Source organism: Felis catus, chromosome F1, assembly GCF_018350175.1.
Source record: "Felis catus isolate Fca126 chromosome F1, F.catus_Fca126_mat1.0, whole genome shotgun sequence".
Lineage (NCBI taxonomy): Eukaryota > Metazoa > Chordata > Mammalia > Carnivora > Felidae > Felis > Felis catus.
In genome coordinates, this window is record NC_058384.1 from 10,598,839 (window position 1) to 10,619,649 (window position 20,811).

The 20,811-nt window shown below is 37.9% G+C and overlaps 1 protein-coding gene across 9 annotated transcripts in view; it reads left to right on the forward strand.

Moving 5' to 3' along the window:
- Positions 1–20,811, forward strand: part of DCAF6 (DDB1 and CUL4 associated factor 6) — a 134,107-nt gene that overhangs the window by 28,632 nt on the left and 84,664 nt on the right. For all 9 annotated transcript variants that reach the window (XM_003999156.6, XM_045049454.1, XM_045049455.1 and 6 more), the window contains exons 4-7: positions 5,475–5,660; positions 16,262–16,375; positions 17,004–17,139; positions 20,013–20,227. In XM_003999156.6, the coding sequence (XP_003999205.5) occupies positions 5,475–5,660; positions 16,262–16,375; positions 17,004–17,139; positions 20,013–20,227 (651 nt within the window). The remainder of the gene's footprint in view (positions 1–5,474; positions 5,661–16,261; positions 16,376–17,003; positions 17,140–20,012; positions 20,228–20,811) is intronic.

The following is a 20,811-nucleotide window of genomic DNA, read 5'->3' on the forward strand; positions in this document are numbered from 1 at the left end:
AGCCCACTTCATTCAGATTCTCTGCCGCCCTCTCTCTCTGCCCCTCCCCTGCTTGTTCTCTCTCTCTCTCAAAAATAAACATTAAAAAATTTATAATCTTAAAAAATAAATCTTGATTTAATAAAATCCATCTCAATTTATGAACAATATGTGACATGTCAATACATGTATTTGTGTGTCTGGTGCTTTTGTTTCTGAAGCTATGCGTAAGCCATGCATAAATCATGAATTGTTAGAACGATGTCTGCTGAATGTGACTAAAGCAAAGCCAGAGGCCTATCAGATGAAGAAACCAATACATACACTGTATGTCGTGACTTTTATATAGTTAGCTACTTGGTAAGCCATGCTAAAATACCTGACAGAGTTAAAGGCTGTCATACCTATCTTGTTTAAAAGATTTACATTAATTATTTTCTCTGTTTTTTTTTTTTTTTACCTTAATCTATCAGATCTTAGTGTCTTACGCTTAGAGAGAGGAATGAAAGATTTTGAAGGCATTTAACAGACAAATTTTGTTCTCCATTGGCTTTGATTGATGGAGGTGCAAAAAACACCCCCCTTTTTTTCTTTGACCCTAATTAGATGTGCATTATATATGTAAGACTTACTGCGTAGTAATTTATGGTTTTCAGTAAATTCTTATTTTGGCCATAACCTTATAACCTAGGTCTTAAATAAAATGAGGTGATTTAAATATTCAAATTGGTTGAGGTAAATAGCTGCTAATATTCATTACAGATTTATGTTACGATTTGGTGTGGTACTCTCTGTTAAGAATTTGGCAGTTAGTGTCACACAGTACATACTCACTTAAAACCAAACCCAATATAAAGTTGAAATATATTTTACTGACTTTGTTTTAAAATTTTAAAATGTAGGGAAAATTTGAAAAAATAATACAGTGAGCATCCACAAATAGATTTTTTTTTAAGCACTTGAGCACAAGTTGGAGGCCTCATGCCTTTCATGAATACTTTGGTATATATCTACTAAGAACAAGAACATTATCCTATTTTTTTATGTATACCAAAGAGATCAAACAAGGTCATACTCTGACTCATTTCAGGTCTCATACCATAAACATGCTATGTCCTTTTCGTGATATATTTTGTCATGTTTTTCCATTTTTATCCTTTTTATTAGCGATTTCGCTATTTTTTTTTAAGTTTATTTTTTTGAGAACGAACGAGGAAGAGAGTGCGTGTGCGCTCACACAAGCAGGAGAGGGGCAGAGAGAGGGAGACACTGAATCCAAAGCAGAGAATGTGAAGCAGGCTCCAGGCTCTGTCAGGGCAGAACCCGACATGGGGCTTGAACTCATCAACCATGAGCCAAAGTCAGACACTTAACCTCCTGAGCCACACAGGCACCCCAATGATGACTTCACTGTTTAAAATGTCCCTAGCCTATGTATCATGCTGAAGTATTATCTTGTGTTTCTAAGCACAAGAAGCCTGGGATATTTCTTGTGGAGAAAATATATTAAATAAGCTTCATGTAGGCATGAATTATAATGTTGTTAGCTATGAGTTCAATGCTAATGAATCAACAGTATACAATAAATAAGGTCTTTAATTTTTTTTTAATGTTTGTTTATTTTACAGACAGAGACAGTGTGAGTGGAGGAGGAACAGAGAGAGAGAGAGAGAGAGGGAGACACAGAATCTGAAGCAGGCTCTAGGCTTCGAGCTGTCAGCACAGAGCCTGACGTGGGGTGCAAACCCACAAACCATGAAATCACAACCTGAGCCGAAGTCAGATGCTTAACCAGCTGAGCCACCCAGGTGCCCCAATGAGGTCTTTAAACAGAAACATATAAAACAAGGCTGTGTAGGGGTGCCTGGGAGGCTCAGTTTAAGCATCTGATTCTTGACTTCGGCTCAGGTCATGATCATGGTTCAAGGGATCAAGCCCAACATGGGGCTCTGTGCTGATGGCGTGGGATTCTCTCTCTCCCTCTCTGCCCCTTCCCCCTAACGCACCCTCTTTCTCTCAAAATAAATAAATAAACATTAAACAATATTAAAACAAAGCTATGTATTGATTGAGAAAAATGTTGTGGCCAGAGGCTCAAAGGAACCTAACCATGTGTTTCCCTAGGAGCAGTATTTCAGTACTTATTAATTCAGTATTTGTGCTGACTTTATAAAACATAACTATCAGGAATGATGAGAATCGACTGTATGCTATTATATATATGATACATGTATGATTTTCTACATTACGCATGCACATATGTACATATGGTCTGTACTCACCTTTCCTCGTTTTTTCATCACATTCTGTCACTGCCATTCCTCCTTCAACCCAAGCTCCATCCGTCTTTTCATTTAGTCCTTGTATTTGCTCAGTCTCCTTTACAACCATTTGTCTGATGTTTTGTTTATGAGTAGATTAAAATTAAACATTTTAGCTAAAAATTCTCCACAAATAACATTGTGTGGTACATGATATTAGTCTGTCCTCTTATTGGTGATAAGTCTGATCTTTCCATTTTGCAGGTATGCTGACCTTTTGTAATTAATAAGATGTTTGTGAAGTGGTATTTTGAAACTGTGTGAATATTATCTTTCATAACAGTCTTAGAGTGATTTTAGTGTTGATTCTTGCCTTAATCAGTTGTTAAAATGTAGTTACAAAATAGTGATTTTTAATTGTCATTCCTTCTACATTTTTCAATTGACATTTTTCTGTAATAAGAGCATTTCCTTTGTCCCTAGCATTTTTTTGAAAAATCACTTTTAGGATAATAGATTTTTAAAGTTTATTTATTTTGAGAGAGAATAGGGGAGGGCAGAGAGCGAGGGCGAGAATCCCAAGCAGGCCCCCCACTGTCAGCACAGAGCCCAATTCAGGGCTCGAACCCATGAACCGTGAGGTCATGACCTGAGCCAAAACTAAGAGTTGGATACTTAACGGACTGAGCCACCAAAGTGTCCCAAGGGATTACAGACTTTTAAAAATTCAATATATTATAATCTATTACTGATACAGTTTTCTTTTAAGTTTATTCATTTATTTTGATAGAGAGAGCATGTAAGCAGGGGAGGGGCAAAGAGGGAGAAAGAGAATCTCAAGCAGGCTCTGCACTGACAGTGCGAGGGGCTCTAACCCACTAACTGTGAGGTCATGACTGGAGGCAAAGTTGGACGCTTAACTGAATGAGCCACCCAGGTGGCTGATACACCAGTACACGTTTTGATGCTTGAATTGCCTCAGTTTGTTCGGTGGGACATTTAAAGCCAACTTTGTGTCTATGTTTTGACATGCTGTCATATTTTTCAGCACATTTTTTAAAGCACACCAGATACTCACATTGCACTAAATTCTCATTGTGCGTACATTGTTGGGACGTACCGTAACTCATTTAATAAGTCTGTGTTTTGCTGTTGTGACTAGCTCAGGACATAATTTTGTGCATTTTTTCTTGTATTGTTGGAGGTGTATCTTAAGGTAAATTCCTAGAAATGGACTTGTCTGGTCAAAGTGTAAACACATGTATGGTTTTGAGAGGTAACTGCTCAATTCCTCCCCGTTGGTCTTGTACCATGTGGTTCTCCCACAGAAATGCCGGAGAGCCTGTTCCCCGTAGGCTCGCTTACATAGTGTGTTGTCAAACTTGGGAATTTTCGCCAATCTGAAAAGTGAGAATTAGTTTGTTAGTAACTTTGGTTTGCATTTTCCTTATGAACAAAGTTGGGTGTTTTCTCACATTCTTTTATTTATTTATTTATTTATTTATTTTTAACGTTTATTTATTTTTTGAGACAGAGAGAGACAGAGCATGAACGGGGAGGGGCAGAGAGAGAGGGAGACACAGAATCCGAAACAGGCTCCAGGCTCTGAGCTGTCAGCACAGAGCCCGACGCAGGGCTCGAACTCATGGACTGCGAGATCATGACCTGAGCTGAAGTCGGAAGCTTAACCGACTGAGCCCCTCAGGTGCCCCTTTTCTCATGTTCTTAAGGGCTATTTGAATACCATTCAGTGAACTATCTATTTGGATCTTTTGCCCATTCAATTAAAAAAACTCAGGTTTTGGGGCACCTGGGTGGCTCAGTCGGTTAAGCGGCGGACTTCAGCTCAGGTCATGATCCCACGGCCCGTGAGTTTGAGCCCCTTGTCGGGCTCTGTGCTGACAGCTCGGAGCCTGGACCCTGTTTCAGATTCTGTGTCTCCCTCTCTCTGACCCTCCCCCGTTCATGCTGTCTTTCTCTGTCTCAAAAATAAATAAACGTTAAAAAAAAAAATTAAAAAAAAACACAACAGGTTTTGTTAAGTTTCTTTCTCTCAATTTTTAAGAACTATTAGGAGAGTTGGTCATATATCTGCAGTGTATGTTGCAAATATTTGAATATTTATTTAAAACTTCATTTCTGTGGGGCGCCTGGGTGGCTCACTCGGTTGAGCGTCTGACTTTGGCTCAGGTCATGATTTCACAGTTCGTGGGTTTGAGCCCCATGTCAGGCTCTTTGCTGACAGCTCAGAGCCTGGAGCCTGCTTCCGAGTCTATGTCTCCCTGTCTCTCTGCTCCTCCCCTACTCATGCTCTGTCTCTGTCTGTCTCTCTCTCTCTCTCTCTCTCTCTCTCTCTCTCTTAAAAAAAAAAAAACACATTTCTGTCACAGGAATTTTAGTCTTTATAATTAAGGAATTAGATGTTGGGACTTCTGCTGTAGTTTCATCTGTACCATTTCATTATTTTGATTTCATGATTCATTTAAATTCAGTTTACTTTTACTTCTTTATCCTGAAAGGGAATAGCTTAAAAATTATCTAGTAAACAGTTTCAAAAGTCAGGATGGTCCTTTCTCCCCACCCCTGTACCCTCTCTCTAATCCTAAAAGTAACTTGTTGAAAGTAGATTATCTGAAAAATACAGGAAAATATTTTTAGAATAATAAAAATCATCTTCTCTGTCTCTATATATAATGGTCCTTTTTTTTTATTTACTGAGATTTTATGAATGAGCATCTACACCAAATAGGTGGAAATATGTACATTTAATTTTCACAGTAGTATTCCTGTTGATGATACTTCTTCATATATCAGAGAGAAAAAAAGAAAATATCTGAGATTCTGATTTTTTTAAATTATAATCTTTTGGAATCAAATTATAATTTGAAAAAAATTTTTAATGTTTGTTTATTTTTGAGAGAGAGCGAGCCACAGCGTGTGAAGGGAGGATGGGCAGAGAGAGAGGGAGACACAGAATCTGAAGCAGACTCCAGGCTTTGAGCTGTCAGCACGGAGCCCTGTTGTCGGGCTCGAACTTGAACCGTGAGATCATAACCTGCGCTGAAGTCGGATGTTTAACTGACTGAGCTACCCAGGCACCCCTCAGATAACCATTTTTTTATTGAGATAAGAATGTTAATGAAAATTTACTCCTGACCAAGATTATATTAAATATGAATGTTACTTTCTAAGAAATAATAAATTACCAAGAACTTCTTTCTCTTTGTGTTTTAGGTTTTGACAACAGTTCGTTCAGGGCACCGAGCGAATATATTTAGTGCAAAGTTCTTACCATGCACAAACGATAAGCAGATTGTTTCCTGCTCTGGGGATGGAGTAATATTCTATACCAATGTTGAGCAAGATGCAGAAACCAACAGACAATGCCAATTTACGTGCCATTATGGAACTACCTATGAGGTACAGTTTTACTGTGATTACATATATATGATCATATGTAAGTGTGTGCTTTTGTGTAAGTATGTATGTATGTGTAATTTTGTAATGTTTGTGTAAGTATGTATGTATGTGAACGTATGTACATTCATGCATATGTAGAAACAGAAATTAGTGACAGACTACCTAGATTTCAGTAAAGTACTTGAGAGCATGTATGTTGATAGCCTTGTGAATAAAGAAATAAAATGTAATAGTAATAGGGTTTGTAACTGCAAACAGATGTCAGCCTTTAAAAATTCTTCTCTGTTACTGTGCTACAAACTTGTATACTAGGCTTCAGTGTCTTAAACACTTTGTCAGTGTCTTACATAAAGTCATTGATGGCATGCTTATCAAATGTTCCCGGGGCAGAAAGAATGCTAGTACACTAGGCAAAAGAATCAGATTCCTAAAGGACATTAATAAGCTCAAGCCCTCACCTGAATTAAGTGAGGTGAAATGAATTTAAGACTCAAGTATACAGCTTAACTTGGTTAAGAAAAATTGCTTATTCTACAGAATGCTCTTTTAAAATCTTTTTGTGTCATTTCTTTGTATCAGAACATTCATTGGTTTCCCATTATTTGTGTTAACTTGATGTATCTTTCTCCGTGATTTGAATTTCAGTTCTCTGGTAACCTCATGTTTTGGTGTGTACTTAAAGAAGTAGTATATAGCTAGATTTGATTTTCTCATCCATTCTCACAATTTTGGCCTTGAACTGGAGATTTTAGTCAATTTACACTTATTGTGAAAAATGATATATTTGGATCTATTAATATATCTTATTAATTGCTTTCTCTTTCTGTTTTTTTTTCCTCTATACATTCCCCACTCGTCTTTTTTCTTCTTTTGAAATTGTTTGAGGATTTTGCTTTCTATTTTGTTTCTGCTACTTGCATGGAAAATAGACATTCCTGTTTTAAAAATTAGCAACAAAGTCTAAAATCAATAAATACCTTTGCCCTTCTCTGAATAAAGCCCTTTGGAACATTGTAATCTCTTCATCCCTTGTCTGAGTTCATATGTTTATATTGTTCTGAATTTAGTTACATCTTTTCTCTCATGAATGAAATATTAATCATTGTCTTGTTAGTTAGTATTTGTTTACTAATACCTTTGGCTCTTCCACCACAGATTTTTCCATGTGGGGTCATTGTGTATATAAAATACATTCTTTATGAGTTTCTTTTTGTGCAAGTTTGTTATTGGAAACAATTTTTGTTTCCAATTATCCTTTTCTTTCCTTCCTTCCTTCCTTCCCTTTTCGTCTTTTTCTAGAAAATGAAGACTTTCATACCAATTCTTCACAGGAGTTTTGTTGGATATAGACTTCTAGTTTGATAGTTATTTTATTTCAGATGATATTCTACTGTATTCTGACTTCATTGTTGAAGTTGAGAACTCAATCATCAGTCTAATTGTCATTTCTGTTTGGTTAATGTGTCTCTCTGCCTTGACTGCTTTTAATTGTATTTTTCTTTGTTGTTTTTCCCGTCATTAATGTCACCACCATGTTTTTAGATTTAGATTTCCTTTTTATTTGTCAAGTTGGAATTTACTGGTGTTTTGGTCTGAGAAACTGGCATCTAGAAAAATGTGGGAAATTTGCAGTCAATAGGTCTTTGGTTATTCTTTACCAAATGGAGAGTTTTTTTCTTCTGGAATTCTGATTAGATGTATGTTGACCTTATTCCATCTACCATTAAACTTTTTTTTTTAATTGAAGTACAAAACACATAGGAAAAGCATATAAATCCTAAGTATATAGCTTGGTAAATTATCATAAAGTAAATCTATGCATGTAGCAACTATCTAAGTTAAGAAATATGAAAGCATTAAGTATCCCCAAAGCCCCCTCATTCCGATATTTAATAATTTGTGAAATTCATCTATGTTGGATACAACTATAATTTGTTCATTGCTGTGTAGTATTCCATTGTGTGAACGTACCATGATTGATGGATTGTTCTACTGTTGATGAAAATTTTAAATTTGATTTCCAGTTTGGAGAACATTCCTTCACATGATTTTAAGTACATAAATGCATATATACTTCATTGGGTATGTACTTAGAAGTAGACTTGCTTGGCCATAGGATATTTATTTATTTTAAATGTTTATTTATTTTTGGGAGAGAGTGCAAGTGGGGAAGGGGCAGAGAGCAAGGGGGACAGAAGATCCAAAGCAGGCTCTGTACTGACAGCAGAGAGCCCAATATGGGGCTGAAACTCACAAACTGTGAGATCATGACCTGAGCCAAAGTCAGATGCACAATCAGCCGAGCCAGCCAGATGCCCACATATTTGTTTGTTTTAGAGATATTACCAAATAATTTTGCAAAATAATCATAACAACTTATATTCCTGCCAATAGCATACAGGAGTTTCTATTGTTGCTCATCTTTGCCAACATTTGGTATTATTAATTTCTCATTTTGGGAGTTTGTGTAGTGTCATTTTATGTTTCAAATGCCTTTCCCTGTTGATACTGCTGGAGTTGATCATCTCTTCATATGTTTATGGGTTATTTGGAAATACTCTTTTGTCAAGTGCCTATTCAAAATTCCAGTCGTTCTATTGGATTTTTCATCTTATTTCATTATTTTTTATTTATAGGAGTTTCTTAATGTCTTCTGCATATAAACCTGCCTTTTCCTACTCTGTGGTTGTATTTTCACTTTCCTCATGGTGTCTTTGTTTTGTTTTGTTTTGTTTAATTGATTTATTCATCACTTATGTATAACTCCCAGTACTCATCCCGACAAGTGTCCTCCTTAATGCCCATCACCCATTGTGCCCACTCCCCCCACCTCTCCCTAATGGTGTCTTTGGATGAAGACCTGTTTTTAATATTGTCTAATATATTAGTCTTTTCCTTTATTATTAGTTAGTGCTTTCTGCATCCTGGTCAGAATATTTTTTCCTGTCTTGAGGTTATGGACATTTTCCCTTTTAAAAGTTTATTGTTTTGGGGCACCTGGGTGGCTCAGTCGATTAAGCGCCGACTTTGGCTCAGGTCATGATCTCACAGTCCGTGAGTTCAAGCCCCTCATCGGGCTCTGTGCTGACAGCTTAGAGCCTGGAACCTGCTTTGGATTCGGTGTTTCCCTCTCTGTCTCCGCCTCTCCCCTGCTCATGCTCTGTCTCTCTCTCAAAAGTAAACATTAAAAAAAATTTTTTTTTTAAGTTTATGGTTTTCTCTTTTCATTTAGATCTTATAATTCATCTGGATTTGATTTTTGTGGTAGCATGAAGTAGGAGTAAACTTTTTTTCTCCATATGGATTTTTATATTAACGTAACTTATTTTCTTGGAAAATTAAATCAGAATCCCAAACAGCATACAAAGGGGCATTCCCTTTAAGGACATTTGAATAATATATATATATATATATCCATTTGCCAAGGGTGTTTTTGTTGAATGCATATACAATGTAGTTAGAATCAATTTTTTTTTTTAAACCAAACTCTATCCATTGAACAATTCTGCTATTCCCTTTTCCCCCAGCTCCTGACAACCTCCATTTTACTTTCTGTTTCTGAGTTTTAGATACCTTGTGTAAGCAGAATCATGCCGTATTTTGTCTTTTTGTGACTGGCATAATGTTCGCAAGGTTCATCCATATCAGTCTATGGCAGGATTTCCTTCTTTTTTAAGGCTTATTCCTCTCTGATTGTATGTGTGTAGCATACAGTCCATTTCCTCATTTCCTCATAAGTGGACATTTGGGCTGCTTCCACCTCTTGGTTATTGTGAATAATGCTGCAATGAACCTAGGGGTGCAAATATATCTTTGGGATTCTGTTTTCAGTTTTTTGGATGTGTATACCCAGAGGTGGGATTGCTGGGTCATGTGATAAATCTACTTTTAATTTTTTAAGGAACCTCCATACTGTTTTCCATAGTAGGTGTTCCATTTTACAGTCCCAACAACAGTGCGTAAGGGTTCCAGTTTTTCCACATCCTTGTTTTCTATTTTCTGGGTTTTTTTTTTTTTCCAGGAGTGACCATTTTATTTTGTTTTTATTTTTTTTAATGTTTATTCTTGAGAGAGACAGTAAGATAGAGCATGAGCAGGGGAGGGGCAGACAGAGAGGGGGACACAGAATCCGAAGCAGGCTCCAGGCTCTGAACTGTCAGCACAGAGTCCAACGCGGGGCTCAAACTCATGAACCCTGAGATCATGACCTGAGCTGAAGTCCGAGGCTCAACCTGTTGAGAGAATGACCATTTTAATGGTTGTGAGGAGATACCTCACTGTGGTTTTGATTTACATTTCCTTAATAATTGGTGATGTTGAGTATCCCTTTTTGTGTTTGTTGGCCATTTGTATATCTTCTTTGAAGAAATGTCTATTGAAGTCCTTTGCCTGTTAAAAAAAATTTTTTTAATGCTTATTTTTGAGAAAGACAGAGTCAGCGGGGAGGGGCAGAGAGAGAGGGAGACACAGAATCTGAAGCATGAATAATCCTTTTAACGTGTGTTTTTGTTTTTTTTTTTTTTTTTATTCTGTGAAGAGTTTTATATAAGTATTCATCAGGGATATAGTCTATAGTTTTATTTTCTTTTAGTATCTTTGTCTGGTTTGGGTATCAGAATAAAGCTATCCACATAGAATGAATTTGGAAGTGTTCCTGTTTCTTCAGTTGTTGGTTTTTTTTTTGAAGTTTTTGAAAAGGATTGGTGTTAATTCTTTCTTTCTTTCTTTCTTTCTTTCTTTCTTTCTTTCTTTCTTTTCTTTCTTTCTTTCTTTCTCTTTCCTTCCTTCTTTCTTTCTTTCTTTCTTTCTTTCTTTCTTTCTTTCTTTCTTTCTTTCTCCTTCCTTCCTTCCTTCCTTCCTTCCTTCCTTCCTTCCTTCCTTCCTTCCTTCCTTCTTTCTTTCTTTCTTTCTTTCTTTCTTTCTTTCTTTCTTTCTTTCTTTCTTTCATGTTTATTTTTGAGAGAGAGAAACAGAGCATGAGCAGGGGAGGGGCAGAGAGAGAGGGAGACACAGAATCCAAAACAGGCTCCAGGCTCTGACCTATCAGCACAGAGCCTGACCCGGAACTCAAACTTGGGAACGGCAAGATCATGTCCTAGGCCGAAGTCAGACACTCAACCAACTGAGCCACCCAGGCACCCCCTGGTGTTAATTCTTTAAATGTAGGTAAAGTTCCTCAGTGAAGCCATCTGGTTCTGCGTTTTTCTTTGTTGGCATGTTTTTGATTACTGATCTATCTCCTTACTATTTACAGGTTTGTTCAAATTGTTTATTTCTTCATGATTTAGTTTTGATAGGTTGTATGTTGCTAGAAATGTATCCATTTCTTCCGGGTTGTTCCATGTGTTGTTGTATAATTATTCATACAAGTCTCTTAAGTTGCTTTTTATTTCTGTGACATAGTTAGTAATGTCTCTTCTTTCATTTCTGATTTCTGTTGAGTCTTTTCTCCTTTTTTCTCAGTCTAGGGAAGAGTTGTCAATATTGAAGATCTTTTTAAAAAACCAACTTTCAGGGATGCCTGGGTGGCTCAGTCATTTAAGCACCCAGCTCTTGATTTCGGCTCAGGTCATGATCTCAGGATTCATGAGATTCAGGAGCCTGTTTGGTATTTTTTTCTCTGCCCCTCCCCCTCTTGTGTTTTCTTTCTCTCTCTCACTTTCAAAATAAATAAATATTTCAAAATAAATAAATATTTCTCATATTTCAAAATGAAAAAACCAACTTAGTTTCATTGATATTTTCTAGCTTTCATTTCCTTTATTTCTGCTATAGTCTTTATTATTTCCTTCCTCTTCTAACTTTGGGTTTAATTTGTTGTTGTTTTGTTAGTTCTTCTAAGTGTAAATTGTTGGTTGAGATCTTCCTTATTTTTTAATGTAGGTATTTACTGCTATAAACTTCCCACTTGGTAGTGTACTATTTACTTAAAGTACAGATAGGGAAGTACTTTCTATTACCATTTTACCATTTTTTTCTGTGTGTCTTATAATGATTTTATTACCCTTGTTTTTATGTTTTCAATGATTTTCTTTTTTTTTGTATTGACATTCTTTGATTCCTTTCCTTTGTGCATCTTCTACAGATGTTTTCATTGTGGTTAAAATAAGGATTACGTAAGACATTTTAAAGTTATAACAACTTATCTTAAACTAGTAACAACTTGGGGGTGCCTGGGTGGCTCAGTCAGTTAAGCGTCTTCGGCTAAGGTCATGATCTCACAGCTTGTGGGTTCAAGCCCCACATTGGGCTCTGTGCTGACAGCTCAGAGCCTGGAGCCTGTTTCGGATTCTGTCTCTCTCTGTCTCTCTCTCTCTCTGCCCTTCCCCTGCTCACACTCTGTCTCTCTCTCTGTCTCAAAAACTAAAAATAAACACTGAAAAAAATTTAAAAAAAAACTGGCAACAACTTCAGTCACATACACAGATTACTCCGTTACATCCTTCCCCCACTTTATTTTATTTTTTTAAAGTTCATTTATTTATTTTGAGGGAGAGAGAGAGCATGAGCTGGCGAGGGACAGAGAGAAAGGGAGACAGAACCTCTAAAGCACAATCCATGCTGTCAGTACAAGCCCAATGTGGGGCTTGAACTTGTGAATCAAGAGCCATGACCTGAGCCAACATCAAGAGTTGGATGTGGGGCGCCTGGGTGGCTTGGTCGGTTAAGCGTCCGACTTCGGCTCAGGTCATGATCTCACGGTCCGTGAGTTCGAGCCCCGCGTCGGGCTCTGTGCTGACAGCTCAGAGCCTGGAGCCTGTTTCAGATTCTGTGTCTCCCTCTCTCTCTGCTCCTCCCCTGTTCATGCTCTGTCTCTCTCTGTCTCAAAAATAAATAAACGTTAAAAAAAAATTTTTTTTTAAAAGAGTTGGATGCTTAATGGACTGAGCCACCACCTAGGTGTTCCTCCTTCCCCCCTTTTATTTTCACTGTCACATATCACATCTTTGTGTATGTTGTATTCATTGACTCTAGTGTTACAATAATTTTAACACTGTTATCCTTTAAACTCTATGCCCAAATTAAAAGTGATTTACACATCATGTTTACAAAGATTTCTGTAGTTGTCTATTTACCTTTCCCAGAGACCCTTATATTAAAAATTTTTTTTTAATATTTATTATTGAGAGAGAGAGTGAAAGCACAAGTGGAGGAGGGGCAGAGAGAGAGAGACAAACACAGAACCCAGAGCAGGCTTGGCACTGTCGGCACAGAGCCCGACATGGGGCTCGAACCCACAAACCGTGAGGTCATGACCTGAGCTGAAGTCGGACGCACAACTGACTGAGCCACTCAGGTGCCCCCAAACCTTTATGTTTTTCTATGCTTGTGTGTTTTGCTGTCTGGTACTTTTTGTTTTAACTTGAAGGACTTCCTTTAGTCGTTCTTGGAAAGCAGATCTTGTGGTGATGGACTGAATCCCTCAGCTTTTGTTTATCAGGAAGGTCTTTCTTTCTTTTATTTTGCTGGATATAGTATTCTTGGTTTGCACGGTTTTTTGGTGGTGGTTGTTGTTGTTGTTGTTGTTATTATTTTTCTTTCAGCACTTTGAATATATTATCCCATTCCCTCCTGGCCTGTGATGTTTGTGCTGAGAAATCCACTGATCTAATGGGAGCTCCTTTGTACGTGATGACTCACATTTCCCTTGCTACTTTCAAGATTCTCTCTTTGACTTTCGACAGGTTGCCTATCATATGTCTTAGTGTGGCCTCTTTGGGCTCATCGTACTTGGAGTCCGTTGAGCTTTTTGAGTATGGCTGTCCATTTTCTTTGGGAAGATTTGGAAAGTTTACAGCCATTATTTTTTCAAACAAGCTCTCTGCTTCTCCCTTTTCTTCGTCTGGAACTTCCATATATATTGCTCAGTTTGTTGTGTTCTAGAAGTCTCTTAGGGTTTTCTTCACTTTCCTTCATTCTTCCTTTTTGTTCCTCTGACACAATAATTTCAAATGAGTTGTCTTCAGGTTTGTTGATTCTTCTTTCTGCTTGATCAAGCCTGATGTTGATCCCCTCTAGTAAATTGGTAAATGTTATTATATTCTTCATGTCTAAAATTACCATTTGCCTCTTTCTGCAGTTTTTACTTCACTGGCGATATTCTCCTTTTGTTCATGCAGTGTTTCCCTAGTTTCATTCAGTTGTCTATTTGTGTCCTCTTGTGATGCATTGAGCTTCTTTAGTAGGATTAATTTGAATTCTTAGGCAGTTCGTAGATCTTCATCTTATTAGGGTCAGTTCCTGAAAATTTATTTTGTTCCTTTGGGCTGTGACACTGTATCTTTGTGTGCCTCATTATTTTGTAGTTGTGGTTTTTGCTTTCAAAAAAAATAGCCATCTTCTCCTGGTCTTTTTAGACGGGTTTTGTGTAGGGAAGGTCTTCACCAGTCAGCCCAGCTAGAGATTCTGGAGGTCCCTTAAACTTTTTATGAGGATGCATCTTCTCTGGTCCATTCAGAGAGATGGAATTTTCCATTCCATTCTGCTCCCTTTTCCATCTGTGATCCTGCAAGGAAGCCACTGTGCTCTCTTTTGTTCTCTCAAGTTTTATCAATGCTGAGTCAGGAGAGACAGAAACTAGTCCCTTGGTAGCCCTCCTCCACCTGCCTGTAAGCTGGAATGTTGGACACACATTCCACTCTTCTCTTTCCTTTCCAATGGAGAAGCTGCAAGTTGGGCTTTCCACCCGCCCCGCTCCCCCTCTGCCGCCCCCCTCCCCCCCCCCAGTTTTGTGCTGTGCTGCCTTGGGGAAGGCTCTGGTGTGAATTGAAATGAAATAAGATTTTCTTATTCCTTTCATTATGGCTGTACTTGGCTTTGAACTTTCCTGGTATATTGCTTTCTTAACTGGTCTTTGGTATTCTCATAAAGGCTTTTTGACTTTATATTGTTATTAAAAGCCAGTGTTTCTCTAGGGGAATGAGATGAGGCATCCTGTTTTGCAATTTTGCCGATATCACTCTCCATATGGATTTTACCCACCATCTTTTATGGTAAAGATTGTTTTCCCCGCTGTTGCTATTCAGTGTGCCATTAATAATAAATTAAGAGTTCATATGTGGATAGAACCATTTCTGTACTCTATTTTGCACCGTTGGCCTATTTGTACTTTTTAAAATACCAAACTGTTTTAATTGCAATAGCTTTGTAATGAATCTTCGCATCTAGTAGAGTCACTGTTTCAAGATTCTTTGTGTTTCAGTATAACTTTTCAAACCAGCATATTGGTTTCCAACAAAAACAATTTGCTGGGGCACCTGGGTGCCTCAGTCAGTTAAGTGTGTGACTTTGGCTCAGGTCATGATCTCACGGTTCGTGAGTTTGAGCCCTGCGTGAGCTCTCTGCTGTCTGCGCAGAGCCGGCCTCAGATCCTCTGTTCCGCTCGCTCTCTGCCCTTCCTCTGCTTGCTCTCTTTGTCTGTCTGTCTGTCTCAAAATAAATAAACTGAAAAAACAAAAAGCAAAAAAACAATTTGCTGAAAGTTGGATTGTTATTATACTGAATTTAAAAATAAGTACAGGGTAAACTAATATCTTAACAATTATTACATATTCTAATCAATGAAGATGATATGGTTTTGCATTTATTAAGGTTTCTAATTTCTCTCAATATTTTACAGTTTTTATGTGGTGTTACTCTAGATTTCCTTAAATTTTTTAAGTATTTGGTATTTTGGTACAGTCATAAATGTTATCTTTTTAAGGATTTTAATCTTTAAATGTAGCTATATAAAAAATGCAGTTGAGGGCACCTGGTTGGCTTAGTCGGTAAGCATCCAACTCTTGCTTTTGGCTCAGGTCATGATCTGAGATGGAGCCCTGCATTGGGCTCTGTGCTGATAGTGTGGAGTCTGCTTGGGATTCTCTCTCTCTCTCTCTCTCTCTCTCTCTCTCTCTCTCTCTCTCTCTCTGCCCCTCCCCCGTTCGTGCGCATGCACACTCCCAAAATAAATAAATAAACTAAAAAAAAATACAATTGAGGGGCTCCTGGGTGACTCAGTTAGTGGAACGTCTGGCTCCTGATTTCAGCTCAGGTCATGATCTCAGGGTTGTGCGATCGAGCCCTGGGCCCTGTGCTGAGTGTGGAGCCTGAGATTCGCTCTGTTTTTTCTTCTGCCCCTCTCCTCCACCTCATGTGCTCTGTCTCTCTCTCTAAAATAAAAAAAAATCTTCCAATCCATGAACACAATACATCTCCCTTACTTTACTTAGGACTTTAATTTTACTCAGCAATGTTTTATAATTTTCAGTATCATGTGTCTTACATATGTTTAAGTAGTTCATATTTTTCATGTTATTGTAAATGATATGATTTTTAAAATTTCAGTATCTGATGATTTTGTTGCTGGTATAGAGACGTGACATTGATTTTTATATATTGATCTTGTATCTTGCAACTTTGCTACATTCACTTACTCTAATAAATTTTTTAAAAATTGATTACATAGGATTTTCTGCTTACATGATCAAATCGTCTGTGAATAAGAAGACAGTTTTACTTTATTATTTATTCTTCATTTTATTTTATGGAACTGTAGCGATGTCTTTCAGAACCATCCAAGTGCTCAATAACATTACCTGTACTTTTGTTTTCACCATCAGATTATGACTGTACCCAATGACCCGTATACTTTTCTCTCTTGTGGTGAAGACGGAACTGTTAGGTGGTTTGACACACGCATCAAAACTAGCTGCACGAAAGAAGATTGCAAAGATGTAAGAATCAAATTTTTGTACAAGTGACAAAAAAATTAAGATTATAATTAAAATCGGACAGTAAGTTATCTCTGGGTTCTAAGATTGTGGATGGATTTAATTTCATTAAATCTTGCTGACCTAACATAATTACTCAGTTTTAGTCTTGTATTTCGGAGTAATTTTTGTTTTTTCCTTTTCAGAATGTAATTTTCATTACTCAAATATTATTTGCTTTTTTAACCTCCAATTTATCTTTCCATGTGATTTTTATTTTGATTGGTTTATAAGGAAAATTTACAATGTTGTGTTAGTCAATTTTGGAATTGTGTAGCAAGCTGTAAAAAAAGAAAAAAAAGGAATTTTCCTTATAGTGATAAACTGCTGAGGAGGAATATTGACCACGTATGTCTATTTTGATCTCACGTCAGCTGAATTTGTTAGAAACACTAACAGATATCTGAAAAATAAATGAAAAGAAAACCATGTTGTTGTTTTCCTTCTCATTATCATCCTAGCTTAGGATTTTTAAGAAAGGTTATTTTCTTCTAATTCAAAGGATAGTATTTTTAATGTTCAAGTATTTTAAATCTTTAGAGTATCCTCTCTGTGGCAGAGCTCTGTGACGCTGGTGTTTTCTCTTTCATAGGATATTTTAATTAACTGCCGACGTGCCGCCACCTCGGTAGCTATTTGCCCACCGATACCTTATTATCTTGCTGTCGGCTGTTCAGATAGCTCAGTACGAATATATGATCGGCGAATGCTGGGCACAAGAGCCACAGGTAAACAGCTGTATGTTAGAGAAAATATAAGATTCTGTCAGTTCAAAGAATAAATCTATAGGACATATTTGCAGTTTTAAAATGTCATTAGTTTGTCATAAAATTCAGTAAACACAATGTAATTAAATAATATGGATTCATAGAAAAACAGCATTTTACCAAGGTTTTATGACCCTGTCAGTGTGATGCTTTTGTAGTTTGTCACCTTGAAAAGTTGTAACAGTTGACATGTTAGTTTCCTATGACTGTCATAATGAATTGCCACATGTTGGGTGGCTTAAGATAACAGAAATTGATTCTCACATTTCTGGAGGCCACATGTCTAAAATCAAGGTTTCACAGGGTTTTCTGCTGGTGGCTCTCAGGGAGGATCTATTGCATACTTCTGGCTTCTGGTGATTGCTATTCATCTTGGCTTTTAAGTGTTTCATTTCAATCTCTGCTTCTGTGTTGACATGCCATTCTCCCGTATGTGTGTCTGAATCCACATTTTCCTCCTTGTATGAGGACATATTGGATCTAGGGTCCACTCTAATCTCGTTATGACCTCATCTTACTAATTATATCTGCAAAGACCCTATTTCCAAATATCCCAAATATTCCAGAACCATTCTGAGGTTCTGGGTGGACGTGAATTTTGTGGGGGACACTATCAGCCCACAACACTTCACCTTCCTTGTTTTAAAAAAAATTTTTTTAATTTCAATTTAGAGAGAGTGAGAAAGAGCGAACAGGGGAGAGAGGCAGAGGGATAGAGAGAGAAGAGAGAGAGAGAGAGAGAGAGAGAGAGAGAGAGAGAGAGAGAGAGAGAATCCCAAGCAGGCTCCATGCTCAGCGTGGAGCCCAACGCAGGGCTCAATCCCACGACCCCGATATCATGACCTGAGCCGAAATAGAGTTGGATGCTCAACTGACTGAACCACCCAGGTGCCCCAGCACTTGGCTTTCCTAATTTCTCTTTGCAGGAGACAGAAGAGTTAGAAAGAACAGTAACTTGGCTTTGTGTTACTGTATAGCATATGTTTATGCCTAAAGTACTGTTAGCGATGCTGTTGAATCCATCTGAAACTCCTCATTCGCTCCTCATCCACTGTGGGATCAAACCACTTCTGAACTACCCAAATGAAAGCCATCGTTCTTCAGCATTTTTCAGTAAGGGAAGGCCAGGATTTTGTACCCACATACCCACCAAATATACAAACATATATACACACTTACATATATTCGCGTATTTTGTATTGCCCAAAATAAAAATGGACTTGGCCAGAAACTAACAATGTCAAGCTCAGAGTCAATTTATGTCCAGTAAAAATGAACATAGATTATGGAAATGGGAGGACGAGGTGGGGTTTGGTTTGGTTTTGGAACCGTGATTGAGGTGTCTTATGTATCTGGATATGCACTTTTAGGGGGAACAGTAGTAATATAATATGAAATTGTAGGCTAACTTACTATTTCTCAACAGATGGGACACGGTTGACATTTTCGGCAGAACAAGGCCTCCTTGTGCAGTGTTCGTACAGTTTTATGGGACTCTCAGAATTTAGCATTCCCAGACCTCCAGTGCATAAAATGCCAGTTGACCCTTTCTCTATTATACTGTATTATGTTGATGACTACCAAAATTAATTAAAGTTGGAATACTACTCCCCTTCGTTATGTTATAAGAGGAAAATTTCAGGACAATCAAAAATCTTTTAAAACATAAGGGAGCCTGGCTGGCTCAGTTGGAAGAGATCTCGGGACCATGAGTTTGAGCCCCATGTTGGATGTAGAGATTACTGAAAGAAAGAAAAGAAAGAGAAGAAAAGAAAAAAGGAGAGGGGAGGGGAGAGGAGAAGAGAGGGGAGGAGGAAGGGAAGGGAAAGAAAGAGGGAAGGAAGGGACGGAAGGGAAGTGAAGCGAAGCAGAGGGAAGGGATGGGAAAGAGAGGAGAAAGGAAGGAAGGAAAGGGAAGAGAGGGAAGGAAGAAAAGAGGGAAGGAAGGAGAGGGAGGGACAGGAAGGGGAAGCAAAGGGAGGGAAGGGAAGAGAAGCGAGGGAAGGAAGAAAAGGGAGGGAAGAGAGGAAAGGAAGGGGAAGGAGGGAAGGAAAGGAAAAGAAGAAAAGTGAATGTAAATTAAAAAAAATTTTTATTTGCTATCTTTTTAAATGTTTACTTTTGAGAAAGAATGAAAGTGCGAGTAGGAGAGGGGGAGAGAGAGAATCCCAGGCAGGCTGTATGCCGTCAGTCAGCACAGAGACCAACTCAGGGCTCAGACTCCGGAACCGTGAGATCGTTACCTGAGCTGAAATCAAGTCGGACTCTTAACCGACTGAGATACCCAGGTGCCCCTAAATCATAAATCATTTTCACTGATTAAATAACTCATATTTCTAATTAAATGCTTTATGTAATCTGGAATTCCAGCAACTCAGGAAATTTTTTTAAAAGATATGTAGACTTGGGGCGCCTGGGTGGCGCAGTCGGTTGAGCGTCCGACTTCAGCCAGGTCACGATCTCGCGGTCCGTGAGTTCGAGCCCCGCGTCAGGCTCTGGGCTGATGGCTCGGAGCCTGGAGCCTGTTTCCGATTCTGTGTCTCCCTCTCTCTCTGCCCCTCCCCCGTTCATGCTGTCTCTCTCTGTCCCAAAAATAAATAAATAAATAAATAAATGAAAAAACGTTGAAAAAAAAAAGATATGTAGACTTTATGCTGTATTCTTTATTATTTTGTTATAAAATCAGACTATTGAGAAAAGAGCCTCTTCTAGAAATAGAACAGGATAGTTTGGATTTTATATTGCTACATTAAATCACATCTCATAATTCAGATTAAGAGTTTTTAAAATGTTTTTCTTAAAAAAATTATACAACTTCCTATTTTCTTATTTAGGGAATTATGCAGGTCGAGGAACTACTGGAATGGTTGCCCGTTTTATCCCTTCCCATCTTAATAATAAGTCCTGCAGGGTGACATCTCTGTGTTACAGCGAAGATGGCCAAGAGATTCTCGTTAGTTACTCTTCAGATTATATATATCTTTTTGACCCGAAAGATGATACAGCACGAGAACTTAAAACTCCTTCTGCAGAAGAAAGAAGAGAAGAGGTAAGCTTACTCAAAACCATGTTCTTCATTCAGTTCAGAAGACACTGACTCAGTGACTCCTGGGGCCTGTAGGCCTTCAAAAAATAGAATTGATTCGCAAGACATTTATAGTCGAAGTTTTGAAAGAGGACTTGGAATATACCTGGAAGAACAGGGGCTGACTAGAAAAAAGTATCGTGAAACATTTTTAAAGAGAAAATTTTTAATAGCAAAATGTTTCTTTAACTTTGTGGATGCACAGGAGCAAGCAAGAAATATCAACAGTTCTAACAGTTGCGGGAAAAGCGATTAAAATAATAAAAAATGGGAGGTGTAAATTCCCAAGAGACTAAATGTTTCTGTTCATACACCAATAGGAGTTGTATCTGTTACCATTTTCTATTCACATGTGGACAGCAATCCTCTTCTCTCCTGATGGTGCCTCTCTTTCACAATTATGAACGAGTGGCATACATCCGTGGGTTTATTTTACAGAACACATCTGAGCGAATGAGAAAAAGGCAAGCTAAAATACACGCACACACACAATCGGGGGAGGAGGGGATTGCTGACCACATATGAATGGAAAATGGTATTTGGTTAAC